This window comes from Gorilla gorilla, chromosome 5, assembly GCF_029281585.2.
Source record: "Gorilla gorilla gorilla isolate KB3781 chromosome 5, NHGRI_mGorGor1-v2.1_pri, whole genome shotgun sequence".
NCBI lineage: Eukaryota > Metazoa > Chordata > Mammalia > Primates > Hominidae > Gorilla > Gorilla gorilla.
The window spans coordinates 43,527,509-43,539,906 of record NC_073229.2 but is presented as its reverse complement, the minus strand read 5'-3'; the positions used below and the strand labels follow the sequence as shown (position 1 = coordinate 43,539,906).

General features: G+C 37.2%; 1 protein-coding gene across 3 annotated transcripts in view; it reads left to right on the top strand.

Annotated features, from left to right (window-relative positions):
- Nucleotides 1–12,398, top strand: part of SLC17A3 (solute carrier family 17 member 3) — a 38,900-nt gene that overhangs the window by 20,724 nt on the left and 5,778 nt on the right. The window contains exons 7-13 of one of the 3 annotated variants that reach the window (XM_004043364.5): nt 2,960–3,078; nt 3,217–3,378; nt 3,660–3,789; nt 3,885–4,032; nt 4,373–4,463; nt 8,318–8,454; nt 8,536–8,977. In XM_004043364.5, coding sequence (XP_004043412.1) covers nt 2,960–3,078; nt 3,217–3,378; nt 3,660–3,789; nt 3,885–4,032; nt 4,373–4,463; nt 8,318–8,452 — 785 coding nt within the window. In that variant the 3' untranslated portion in view covers nt 8,453–8,454; nt 8,536–8,977. Of the gene's footprint in view, nt 1–2,959; nt 3,079–3,216; nt 3,379–3,659; nt 3,790–3,884; nt 4,033–4,372; nt 4,464–8,317; nt 8,455–8,535; nt 8,978–12,398 lie in introns of those variants that run through there. The other 2 variants (XM_019029662.4, XM_019029663.4) reach the window with 2 other exon arrangements.

The window sequence follows — 12,398 nt, the reverse complement described above, 5'->3', positions numbered from 1 at the left end:
TTTTAACATTAAATGCTTATATTAGAAAAGATGGTTCTCAAATTAATGATCTAAGCTTATGCCTTAAAATACCTAGAAAAAGATGATTTAAGTAAATCTAAATCAAACTGAAGGAAGAAAATAACAAAAATACATGCAGAAGGCCGGGTGTGGTGGCTCACGCCTGTAATCCCAGCACTTTGGGAGGCCAAGGTGGGCGGATCAGGAGATCGAGACCATCCTGGCTAACACGGTGAAACCCCTTCTCTACTAAAAATACAAAAAAATTAGCCAGGCTTGGTGGCGGGCACCTGTAGTCCCAGCTACTCGGGAGGCTGAGGCGGGAGAATGGCGTGAACCTGGGAGGCGGAGCTTGCAGTGAGCCGAGATCGCACCACTGCACTCCAGCCTGGGCCACAGGGCGAGACTCCGTCTCCAAAAAAAAAAAAATACATGCAGAAATTAATGGATTTAAACCAAAAAAGAGATTTTGTTCAATCTACAATTGGTTATTTGAAAAGATCAATAGCATTGACAAATCTTTAGCCAGATGGAGAGAGAGAGAGAGAGAGAAAGAGAGAGAAACAGAGAGAGAGAGAGAAAGGAAAGAAAAATAACCAATATCAAGAATGAAAAAGAGGACTTTTTCATTCATTCATGTAGGCAGGGGAAAATCATTGGTGAAGGCTGAGGACGGTGCCTACACTCACAGAAAATCAGAGATAATACTCATTTTCATAAGACAGACTGAAAAATTCATAATTCATGGGTCACTGGATGGAATACTCATAAATGTTGTTCCTCAGTAGTGAGAAATTATTAGTCTTACAGGGAGTACTGCTGTGGATCTCTCTAACAAATGGTGATGGCCAGACCTAAAAGGGGCAAACTATTTCCACATAATTTAATCATATCCCAAAACAAAGCTTAATAAGATTTACAGGAATACAAAACTATCTGGCACCCAGCTGGATATAATTCATAATGTCTGGCTCCAACCATAGATTACCAGACATGAAGAAAAGGAGAAAAATACAACTTATAATGAAGAGAATAATAAATTGATCAAAACTAACCCAGAGCTGACAGAGATTTTAGAATTAGTAAACAAGGGCATTGAAATAGTTACTATAGCTACATTATAGCATAAGTCTGTATGTTCAGAAAGTTAAGTGGAGACATAGTAAATATAAAGAAGACCCAATAAAACTTATAGAGATGAAAAGTACAGTATCTGAGATGAAAAATGCACTGAATGGAGTTAATGACAGATTAGATACAATAAAATAAAAGATTAATGAACTTAAAAACAACAATAGAAATCATCCAAAACGCACCACACAGAGAAAATTATAATATTAAAATGAGAACATCAGTAAGTTGTGGAGTGCCCAAAACAGAAAAGTAGGATGGGAGAACAAAAACAACATTTTTCAAAAATATTTGAAGAAACAATGGCCAAAAATTTTCCAAATTGGATGAAAACTATAAATTCACAGATCCAAAAAGTCAATGAAACTCAAGCCCAAGAAACATGAAGAAAACTACATCAAGTTACATTCTAATCAAATGGCTCAAAACCAGAAGTAAAGAGAAAATCTTAAAGTAGCCAAAGCTAAAAGATGTGTTATAGAGAGAGGAACAAAGATAATGCTGAATGCAGCATTCCTTCCTGTTAGAAGCAGTGCAAGAGAGAAGGCAGTGGAACAACATCTTTAAAGTAGTGCAAAAATACAAACCGAAACAGAAACAAAAACCAAAACCTGTCAACCTGGAATTCTAGACCCAGTGAAAAAAAAAAGTTTCAAAAACAAATGCAAAATAGAGATGTTTTCAGATGTAGAAAAGCTGAAATAATTAGAAATGTCAATTAAAGAGAACAGTACGATTTTCAATAGCATAAAAAATATTCAACATAGGGATAAACCTGCCAAAAGATATGTGAGGACTGTGCACTGAAAACTAAATTTTCATGGAAATGCAAAGATTTTAGAATAGCCAAACACCTTTGAAAATAAATTACAAAGTTGTAGGACTAACACTACCTGATGTCAAGACATATTATAAAGTTATAGTCTTTAAGACAGAGTGGTATTGACATAAAGATTGGCAAATAGATCAATGAAACAAAATAGAATCATAGACTCACGATTCTATTTACTTCATATAAAGTAAACTGAACTGATATTTGAGAAAGGTTCAATAGATAAAGGATAGTCTCTTTAACAGAAGGTGCTCAAAAATTGGATATCCACATGCAAAAAAATGAACTTCCATCCATACCTTGGATCATATATAAAAACTAAACCAAAATGAATCCCAGACCTAAATATAAAACCTGAAATTATTATCCTTCTAGAAAACATAGGCGATAATCTTGCTTATTTACACAAAGATTTCCTAAATATGACACCAAAAGCATAATTCATAAAATTAATTGATAAATTGGATTTCATCAAAGTTAGAAATATATCCTCATCAAAAGGCATTGTTAGGATAATAAAAAGACAAGCTGATCCCAGGAGAAAATAATTGCAAAACACATATATAATAAGGGCTTTTATTCAGAATGTGTAAATAATTCTCAAAACTCAATAATAAAAAACCAAAAAGAAATTGGGCAAAGACACTTCATCAAAAAAAGATAGAGGGAAAATAGGCACATGAAAAGATGCTCAACTCATCCTTAGTTATTTAAGAAATACAAATAAAAACCATAAGATATCTCCACACACCTATCAGAATGGCTAATATTAAAAATATTGAGATATCAAGTGTGGTGCCACTTCTAGGCTCTGTAATTTCCACACACACAAATAAACAGGAAATGTAAAATGGGTGAATTGTTTCAGAAATGGAAAAGGGATATAATGAACATGAGCTTTTCCTAGAACTTATAACAGAAAATATCCCAACATAAAAGAAGTTCACCCAAAAAGCAGAAAACAGCCCATTTACCAAATTTACCCTGTGCTTACAGGAGGTGTTGGCTGTGTCTGCTGCCTTCTCTGGTTTGTTGTGATTTATGATGACCCTGTTTCCTATCCATGGATAAGCACCTCAGAAAAAGAATACATCATATCCTCCTTGAAACAACAGGTACATATAAAGACACCAACACTTTTCTGAGACCTTGTATCTGGATTTTCTTGAGGCCTTAAATCTGGATTTTTAAGGGTGACTAAGTGTGTGAGCATCTGTCTGATTTACCGTTCTGACCAGTAAATTTGTTTTCAGGTCAGGTCTTCTAAGCAGCCTCTTCCCATCAAAGCTATGCTCAGATCTCTACCCATTTGGTCCATATGTTTAGGCTGTTTCAGCCATCAATGGTTAGTTAGCACAATGATTGTATACATACCAACTTACATCAGCTCTGTGTACCATGTTAACATCAGAGACGTGAGTATGTTTCCTTCCCTTCCTTTCTCCTGCTTGCATGGCTGACCAATTACTCTGCCCTCACTAATCATTCCATCTGAGAAATGTATTTCTTATTACCAAAAATAATGTAATATTTAATACTCATGCCAGTAGCTTTTCTGGTGTATGATTTAAGAGGTTACTGATTTTCCTAAGAAAGTATGATTTCAGAATGTCATTATTATTAGTAGTAATTTATCAACAAAAGTTGTGGTCTCACTGCCTTTATTATGGTAATTTACTCAATCTTTTCTCTTTAGAATGGACTTCTATCTGCCCTTCCTTTTATTGTTGCCTGGGTCATAGGCATGGTGGGAGGCTATCTGGCAGATTTCCTTCTAACCAAAAAGTTCAGACTCATCACTGTGAGGAAAATTGCCACAATTTTAGGTAAGAACAGAGCTTGAGGGTCAGATAATTCGCGTAGCATACAACAGCCAAAGAATGCACCTCACTGTTTAATTGGTTTCTTCTTCATTTCCTAGGAAGTCTCCCCTCTTCAGCACTCATTGTGTCTCTGCCTTACCTCAATTCCGGCTATATCACAGCAACTGCCTTGCTGACGCTCTCGTGCGGATTAAGCACATTGTGTCAGTCAGGGATTTATATCAATATCTTAGATATTGCTCCAAGGTAGGACTCTGATCTCCACTATTAGTTTCACATTTTCTTTAAAAGATTTAGCTTTCAGCTTTCTGGGATCCCCAAACTTAGGAAATGAATAAACCACAGGGGAAGAACCACAGATAGACCTGTGGCCATTTTTTTCAGGTATGTTGAGGAAGGGGTATTGATTTGTCTTCATCCCTCTCCTTGAATATACATAGTGCAAGTCCTTTTTGATATAATCGTCTAATTATAATTATATATAATTGTGAAATATAATTGAGTTATAGATTCATACTTGGATCAGGGCTGAAGGATACTGTCAAACATCTCTGGATCTAGACCGGAACATTCCTGCCACCCACAGGTATTCCAGTTTTCTCATGGGAGCATCAAGAGGATTTTCGAGCATAGCACCTGTCATTGTACCCACTGTCAGCGGATTTCTTCTTAGTCAGGTACAATTTTTTTGTCATGAAGGACTCCAAAAATGCTCTGCTAAATCCACTTATAAAGGTGATAGCATGTATTCAAAGACTGAAAAATAAAGTTAAATTTGGGTAATTTGTCATTAAGATGAACCTGGTAAAGAAAAATATAGAATCATTTCTTTGGTGAACTAAAGCCTAGTTCATTCTCAAGCAAAGAACTAAATAGTGATTGCTATCTTTGAAACTGAAACCACACAGCTGCACAGGTGTCTTGGGATAATGATTCCACGCATAAATGCCAACCTGCTATGTTTTGGGCAATACTTTGAATTTGTATCCAGCATCTACAAGGAACTTAAGTTTACAAAAAACAAATGAACCCTTTAAAGAGTTTGCAAAGAACGTGACCAGATTCTTTTCAAAAGAAGACATATACGTTCTTCTTTTGAGAATTGTCTGTTCATGTCCTTAGCCCACTTTTTGATGGGACTGTTTATTTTTGTCTCGCTAATTTATTTGAGTTCGTTGTAGGTTCTGGATATTAGTCCTTTCTCAGATGTATAGATTGTGAAAATTTTCTCCCAGTCTGTGGGTTGTCTGTTTATTCTGCTGACTGTTTCTTTTGCTGTGCAAAAGCTCTTTAGTTTAATTAAGTCCCAGCTATTTTTGTTTTTATTGCATTTGCTTTTGGGTTCTTGGTCATGAAATCCTTGCCTAAGCCGGTGTCTAGAAGGGTTTTTCTGATGTTATCTTCTAGAATTGTTATAGTTTCAGGTCTTAGATTTAAGTCCTTGATCTATCTTGAGTTGATTTTTGTATAAGGTGAGAGATGAGAATCCAGTTTCATTCTCCTACATGTGGCTTGCCAATTATCCCAGCACTATTTGTTGAATAGGGTGTCCTTTCCCCACTAAATGTCCAAAAAACATGTGAAAAAATGCTCAGCATCACTAATGATCAGGGAAATGCAAATCAAAACCACAATGCGGTATTACCTTACTCCTGCAAGGTTGGCCATTGTTGTTGGCCTGGATGACTGTTGGTAGGAATGTAAACTAGTACAACCAGCATGAAAAACAGTGTGTATATTCCTTAAAGAACTAAAAGTAGAACTACTGTTTGATCCAGCCATCCCACTACTGGGTTTCTACCCAGAGAAAAGAAGTCATTATACGAAAAAGATAATTGCACAGACATGTTTATGGCAGCACAATTCACAATTGCAAAAATGTGCAACCAACCCAAATGCCCATTAATCAATTAGTGGATAAAGAAACTGTGGTATACATATATATGATGGAATACCACTCAGCCATAAAAAGGAATGAATTAATGGCATTCACAGCAATCTGGATGGAATTGGAGACTATTATTCTAAGTGAAGTAACTTAGGAATGGAAAACCAAACATCATACATTCTCACTCACAAGTGGGAGCTAAACTATGATGATGCAAAGGCTTAAGAGTGACACAGTGGACTTTGAGGACTCAGGGGGAAGGTGTGGGAAGGGGGTAAGGGTTAAAAGACTACAAATCCGGTTCAGTGTATTCCGATTGGGTGATGGGTGCACCAAAATCTCACATATCACCACTAAAGAACTTACTCATGTAACCAAATATCACCTGTTCCCCAAAAACCTATGGAAATAAAAAAATTAAAAAATAATAATAAAATAAAATAAAAAATTTTTAAAAGAAGACATATATGCAGCCAACAAAGGTACGAAAAAAGCTAAATATCACTGATCATTAGAGAAATGTAAATCAAAACCACAATGAGATCATCTCACAGCAGTCAGAATGTCTATTATTAAAAAGTCAAAAAATAACAAATGCTGGAGAGGTTACAGAGAAAAGGGAACGCTTATACACTGTTGGTGGGAGTGTAAATTAGTTCAACCATTGTGGAAAGCAGTGTGGTGATTCCTCAAAGAGCTAAAAACAGATCTTCCATTCTACCCAGCAATTCCATTACTGGGTATATACCCAAAAGAATGTAAATTATTCTACCATAAAGACACATGAACACTTACGTTCTCTGCAGCACTATTCACAATGGAAAAGACATGGAATCAACCCAAATGCCCATCAATGACAGATTGGATAAAGAAATATGGTACATATACACCATGAAATACTATGCAGAATGAGATCATATCTTTTGTAGGAAAATGGATGGTGCTGGAGGCCATTATCCTAGCAAACTAACTCAGGAACAGAAAACCAAATACCACATGTTCTCACTTATAAGTAGAAGACAAAGGATGAGTGTTCATGGACACAAGGAGGGGAACAACAGACACTGGATCTTACTTGAGAGTGAAGGGTGGGAGGAGGGAAAGAGTCAGAAAAAAAAAACTATTGGGGACTAGGCTTAGTACCTGGGTGATGAAATATCTGTACAACAAACCCCCATTACATGAGTTTACCTATATACCACAACTGCACATGTGCCTCTAAGCCTAAAAGTTTTTTTTTTAGAAAATAATATTTCTGGCCAGGTGCGGTGGGCTCACACTTGTAAACCCAGCACTTTGGGAGGCCGAGGCAGGCAATCACGAGGTCAGGAGATCAAGACCATCCTGGCCAACATGGTGAAACCCCGTCTCTACTAAAAATACAAAACAATTAGCCAGATGTGGTAGTGCACACCTGTAGTCCCAGCTACTCGGGAGGCTGAGGCAGGAGAATTGCTTGAACCCAGGAGGCGGAGGCTGCAGTGAGCCGAGATCGCGCCACTGCACTCCAGCCTGGGCGACAAAGTGAGACTCTGTCTCAAAAAAAAAAAAAAGAAAAGAAAAGAATATTTCCATCACCCAGATGGTTCTTTTGTGCTCCTTTCCATTCAGTACCCCTCCTGGTTGTAACTATTACCTTGACTTCTGTTTCCATAGATTATATTTTCCCATTCTTGCCTTTCATAGAAATGGAATCATATAGTACCTACCCTAGCTTATTTCATCCGTCATGTTTTTGAGATTCATCCATTGGATGTTATAATAGCTTGTTCTTTTCTATTGCTGTGTAGTGTCTCATTGTGTGGCTAATCACAAATTATCTATTGTACTTTTGTGGACATTTGAGTTGTTTGGCTATTATCAATAAGGCTGCTATGAACATTGTTTTCTTTTCACAAGAATAACAGTGTTTTGGTTTCATTGCATTCATTATGGCTGTTTTTTATTAAAGGCAAGTAATTCTGTTTATCTATTTCAAATAGTGATAAAATAGTTCCTTTTAAAATTTAATTGATTTAAAAAAACAAAATTTCTAGAAAATTGTAAATAATTATACATTAAAAATTTTCATTTGCACAATCATGCCAAAAAGGGGATAGTGAAAGCAAACATTAAGTGTGTGATGTATGCATAGGTATTTCATATGCTGTAAACTCATTTAACTATTGATTCTCACATCACTTGTGAAAATGGAATTTTATTATTTTCATTCCCTAACAAGCTGAAAATCTGTTAGCATAAGTCTTTCCACAATAAGGATGAACAATCAGAATTCTTCAAACTTAAACATGTATAGCTCAAAAGCCCATAATCTTTTCACAATTCCAGCACAACATAAGAAGAATCTTGAAAGGATTCTCAGCATAGCTTATATAGTCGAGATTCATGCAAAAGAGAAAATGTATGGCACTTGGATAAATAGTGACAAATGCATTTATGTAGATTAATCACAAAGTTCCCCAAATACCCTTTATTAAGAACACTGAATGTATTTTGAAATCCTTTGCATTTATCAAGCCACTTTCAGGAAATGAATTTCTACAAGGAAACCCACCAGTGAATGTTGTCATCTGAACTATTAATATAATGTTTCATAGAAAAATATGAAAGGGGTAATATATACTTGGGGTTTTGTGTCTCCAGGACCCTGAGTTTGGGTGGAGGAATGTCTTCTTCTTGCTGTTTGCTGTTAACCTGTTAGGACTACTCTTCTACCTCATATTTGGAGAAGCAGATGTCCAAGAATGGGCTAAAGAGAGAAAACTCACTCGTTTATGAAGGTAAAGGATAGTGATTTTATGCATGGTTATAGCCATAGAAGCAGCTGAAGTTTTAAATTCTATATCATTTTCCTTTCTTAGTTATCCCACCTTGGATGGAAAAGTCATTAGGCACCGTATTGCATAAAATAGAAGGCTTCCGTGATGAAAATACCAGTGAAAAGATTTTTTTTTCCTGTGGCTCTTTTCAATTATGAGATCAGTTCATTATTTTATTCAGACTTTTTTTTGAGAGAAATGTAAGATGAATAAAAATTCAAATAAAATGATAACTAAGAATGCAGTTGTCATCTTCATAGAATTAACAATGGATTAAGAGGGCTTGCTGTGTGGGACCCAGTATGTTAGATTCCATTACTGGATACAAGAAACAATGTTTTAAAACCTTTAATCCAGGGTGACAACCTCACTAGGGCAATGATTTTTCCTGTTTGTGAAAATTAATATTACTTTCTATTTATTGGGTTGGGTATTGTCCATGTGTTCTTCTCTGTATGTCCTCCATTTATCTCCACCCTGCTCAGGCTCCAAGAGGCTGACCCATATGGATTGCATCCTGCACTCCCTTGTCCATTGGCTTCTGCTAGATTTTTAAGGGAGATAGGTAGAGTCAGGCGGTGTTTATCCCTGACAGTCTCTCTTTTAGGGTGTGCAGATGGCTGAGCTTTCTACAGCTCACAGCTCCTGGAAGGCAGCCCTTTCCATATGTTCTAGTAACTTCTCTCTTCCTTGTCCCTTCAGCCTTTTTTATTTGCCTTTATTTGGCAAGCTGTGGGGTTCTCCAGAATCCCTTGTGTTTTCCCTACCACCTGCCTAACCCTGTGTAAATTGTCATTTTCAACAATGCTCACAAATTACCCATTGTAAGTCTGTCATTTTTCTTCTTCTGGGATCCAAATAGTTCAGTGGTTCAATTACTTATAAAGCTCAAATATGAATGAATTTGTATTTTTGTAAAATGATAATTTGTAGGTGTTTGTGAGTTCAGGACTATGGTCTGGATTGACCCCTGTTCTGATTTCTACCATGTAGAATAAAGATTAGAGGCATTGAGCCATTTAATATAGAGGCAATGTGATAGACAATAGTTCTAAGTGAAAAATCAAGGCAAGGATTTAGAGGGCCAAGCTTGAATAAACGTAACAATTACTGAGATCTTGTTATGTTCCAGAATCTGGAATCTCGGGACACTGGAGTAAAGGAGGCACAGTCATTCTCCATCCTAACGTGGAGGACAGACACAATAATTGATAGCACTACACTGTTTTAGGTACAATAGCAGAGAAACATGTAGGGCATCATGAAAGACCAGATGAGGAGTGCCGATTCCAAGTGATGGTAAAATCTTACCAAGTGGTAAGATATTTTACACTGGAGCCCAACTTGCACAAAAGAATAAAAGTAAGAAGCAGGATGGATTCTGAAGGGAATCACTTGCCTGCATAATCAGTTAGGAAAGGAGAGAAGGTGGATTTAGGGAAGTGGGAGTGGCCAGAGTAAGGAGGTCTTGTTTGCTGTGTTAGGGAGTTCAAGGTATAACCTACAAGCAGTATGATAGGAATCATATCAATACTGACAAGGGCAGATTTTCTCTCTAGATAGAACACTCTGACCTAATTTGAGAATCAAGAAGACTAGTTAAATGACCATCTGTGCAGCGGCCTACACAGCAGTGGTGAGGACTGAACTCACCTCAGCAGTGGTGAGGGCAGAAAAAGCTGAGATGAAGACAAGAAGAGAGACATGAAAAATATTTATAAGATAGAACTGGAAGATCATGGTTTTTGACTAGATGGATGCAGGAGAAGAAAAGTGTCAAGGAGTCCTGGGTCTCTAATGTGAGAGACTGAATAGAGAGTGGTCTGAACAACTAAGCCAGGGAATGTAGCAAGATGAGCCCTTTTCAGGGGGGAAGATCATGATTTGACTTTGGGACATGTTGAGTTAATGGTAATAGTGGGATAATCATGTGGACATGTGTATTAGCTTCCTGGGGCTGCTCTAACAAAGTGCCACCAACTAAGTTGCTCAAACAAAGTAATTTATTGTCTTACAGCTCTAGAAGTCCAAAATTGAGGTGTTGGCAGGGTTGGTTCCTTTTAAAGGCTATAAGGAAGAATCTGTTCTATGCCTTTTTTATTCTTTTAGCTTCTAGTAGTCTCAGGCAATTTTTGGCTTGTAGATGGCCTTCTCCCTGAGTCCTCACATCATCTCTTCTCTGTACACATCTGTCTCTGTGTCCAAATGTTCTGCTTTTATAAGGACATCAGTCATATCGCATCAGGGTCTACTCTAATGACATCATCTTAACTTGATCATCTGCAAAGACCCTATTTTCAAATACAATCACATTCACAGATACTGAGTATTAGGACTTCAACATCTTTTGGGGGAACATAATTCAAGCCATAGCAGCAAGCTCAATAAGGGGCCAGATCACTAATCTGAAACTTACAGAAACTATAAGAGTGAAATGGAGAAAAAGATAAAGGAGAAAAATGCAAATGTTCAGTACCACAGACCTGACTTTAGACCAAATGCCTCAACAAGAGCCTGTGGATGGAAAACCACAAGCCAAGACAGAATGCCAACATCTAAGAAGGGCCAAAAAAAGAAATGCCCACACATAACAGAGATGAAAGAGTCAGGTGTGTAAGTGTGAGAAATAAGAGGAGAGTACAACTCTCATTGAAGACTCATGGACATGGCCTTTTAAGAAAGACCGCTGATGAGCAATAACAAGTGTAGTGAAGAAGTTTAAGTAGATGAGGTCAGAAAAGGAACTTAGCCTCCTTCTGTTGAGGAATTCTTGGTAGCTTTTTCAGGGTACATTTAGCAGAGAGATGAGTGTACAGGTCAGTTCGCAGTTTGTTGGTAAGTGAAAGGGAATGAGAGGGTAGAGAAAGTAAGAGAAATCTTTTCACAAAATTTGATAAAGGGAGATGGGCATATAGCAGAGAGGGATATTTCATTAGTTGGTATTTCACCATCAGAGTGTAGAATCCTGAAGGAAGGAGGGCACTTGAGGGTCAGCCATCAAGGTCTGACTCAACATCGTGAGAAAGTTCTCCTCTCGAAGTGTGGGTCTCACCTCATTGTTGTTCTAACAAAGGGCAAGGGACAGTTCCCCTTCTGCTCTTCATATGTGCTCACCTTCATCACATTTCAAATTCTGCATTTTGGGTTGTTTGTCCAGAAGTGACCAGTTTCTTCTATTAAAGATCCAGTTACCTGGCCTCCCTGCTTGAGCACACATATGACCAGAGATGCACCAAGTTAGGATGGATTTATGCTTGGTATTCTTTTCTGTACTCTTGCTTTTATCAATACACTCCAATCTCCCTTCCCATGATCTCATGTTCAGAAATTCATTTCTAGGCATATACAAAGCCTCTAGTACCACGTCTTTCATCTAGTCATTTTTAGTGTGAATTTTTAAATAGGTATAATCCACATGATACTGAGAGTGAACTGTTTAAAGGTAAAATTAGTGAGCTATTTTATTAAGACAGGAAATTTTTAGGTGATTTTCAAAGACAATGACATGCATTGTGAAACCTTTGTTTCCCCAGGCAATACCAACCTTGGACAGGGATGGGGTAATGATTCACAGTTATGGGGGGAAAAATTATCTTTGTGTGACTCCAGTCACAGTTTGCTTCTATCAAATCTTCAGTCTCCAATGAAGTTTAAATATTCCTGGGAATCCTAATGAAGGACTGTTTTTATGAGTTTTGTGTTATCATTGTAATGTCAAGATCGTGTGTCAAGTCAATATGAAGTTTAAAACCATTTCCAGTATGTTCACTTGATTTACTATTTTCCATTATTTGGATATCCCATTACACAGGCACAGTGGATGATTTAAGTATTCCAGGAAGCTGTTTCTATACCAAGGTAGCTAGCAATAATGTAGCAATTCCCCTTATCAACCCAAACCACAT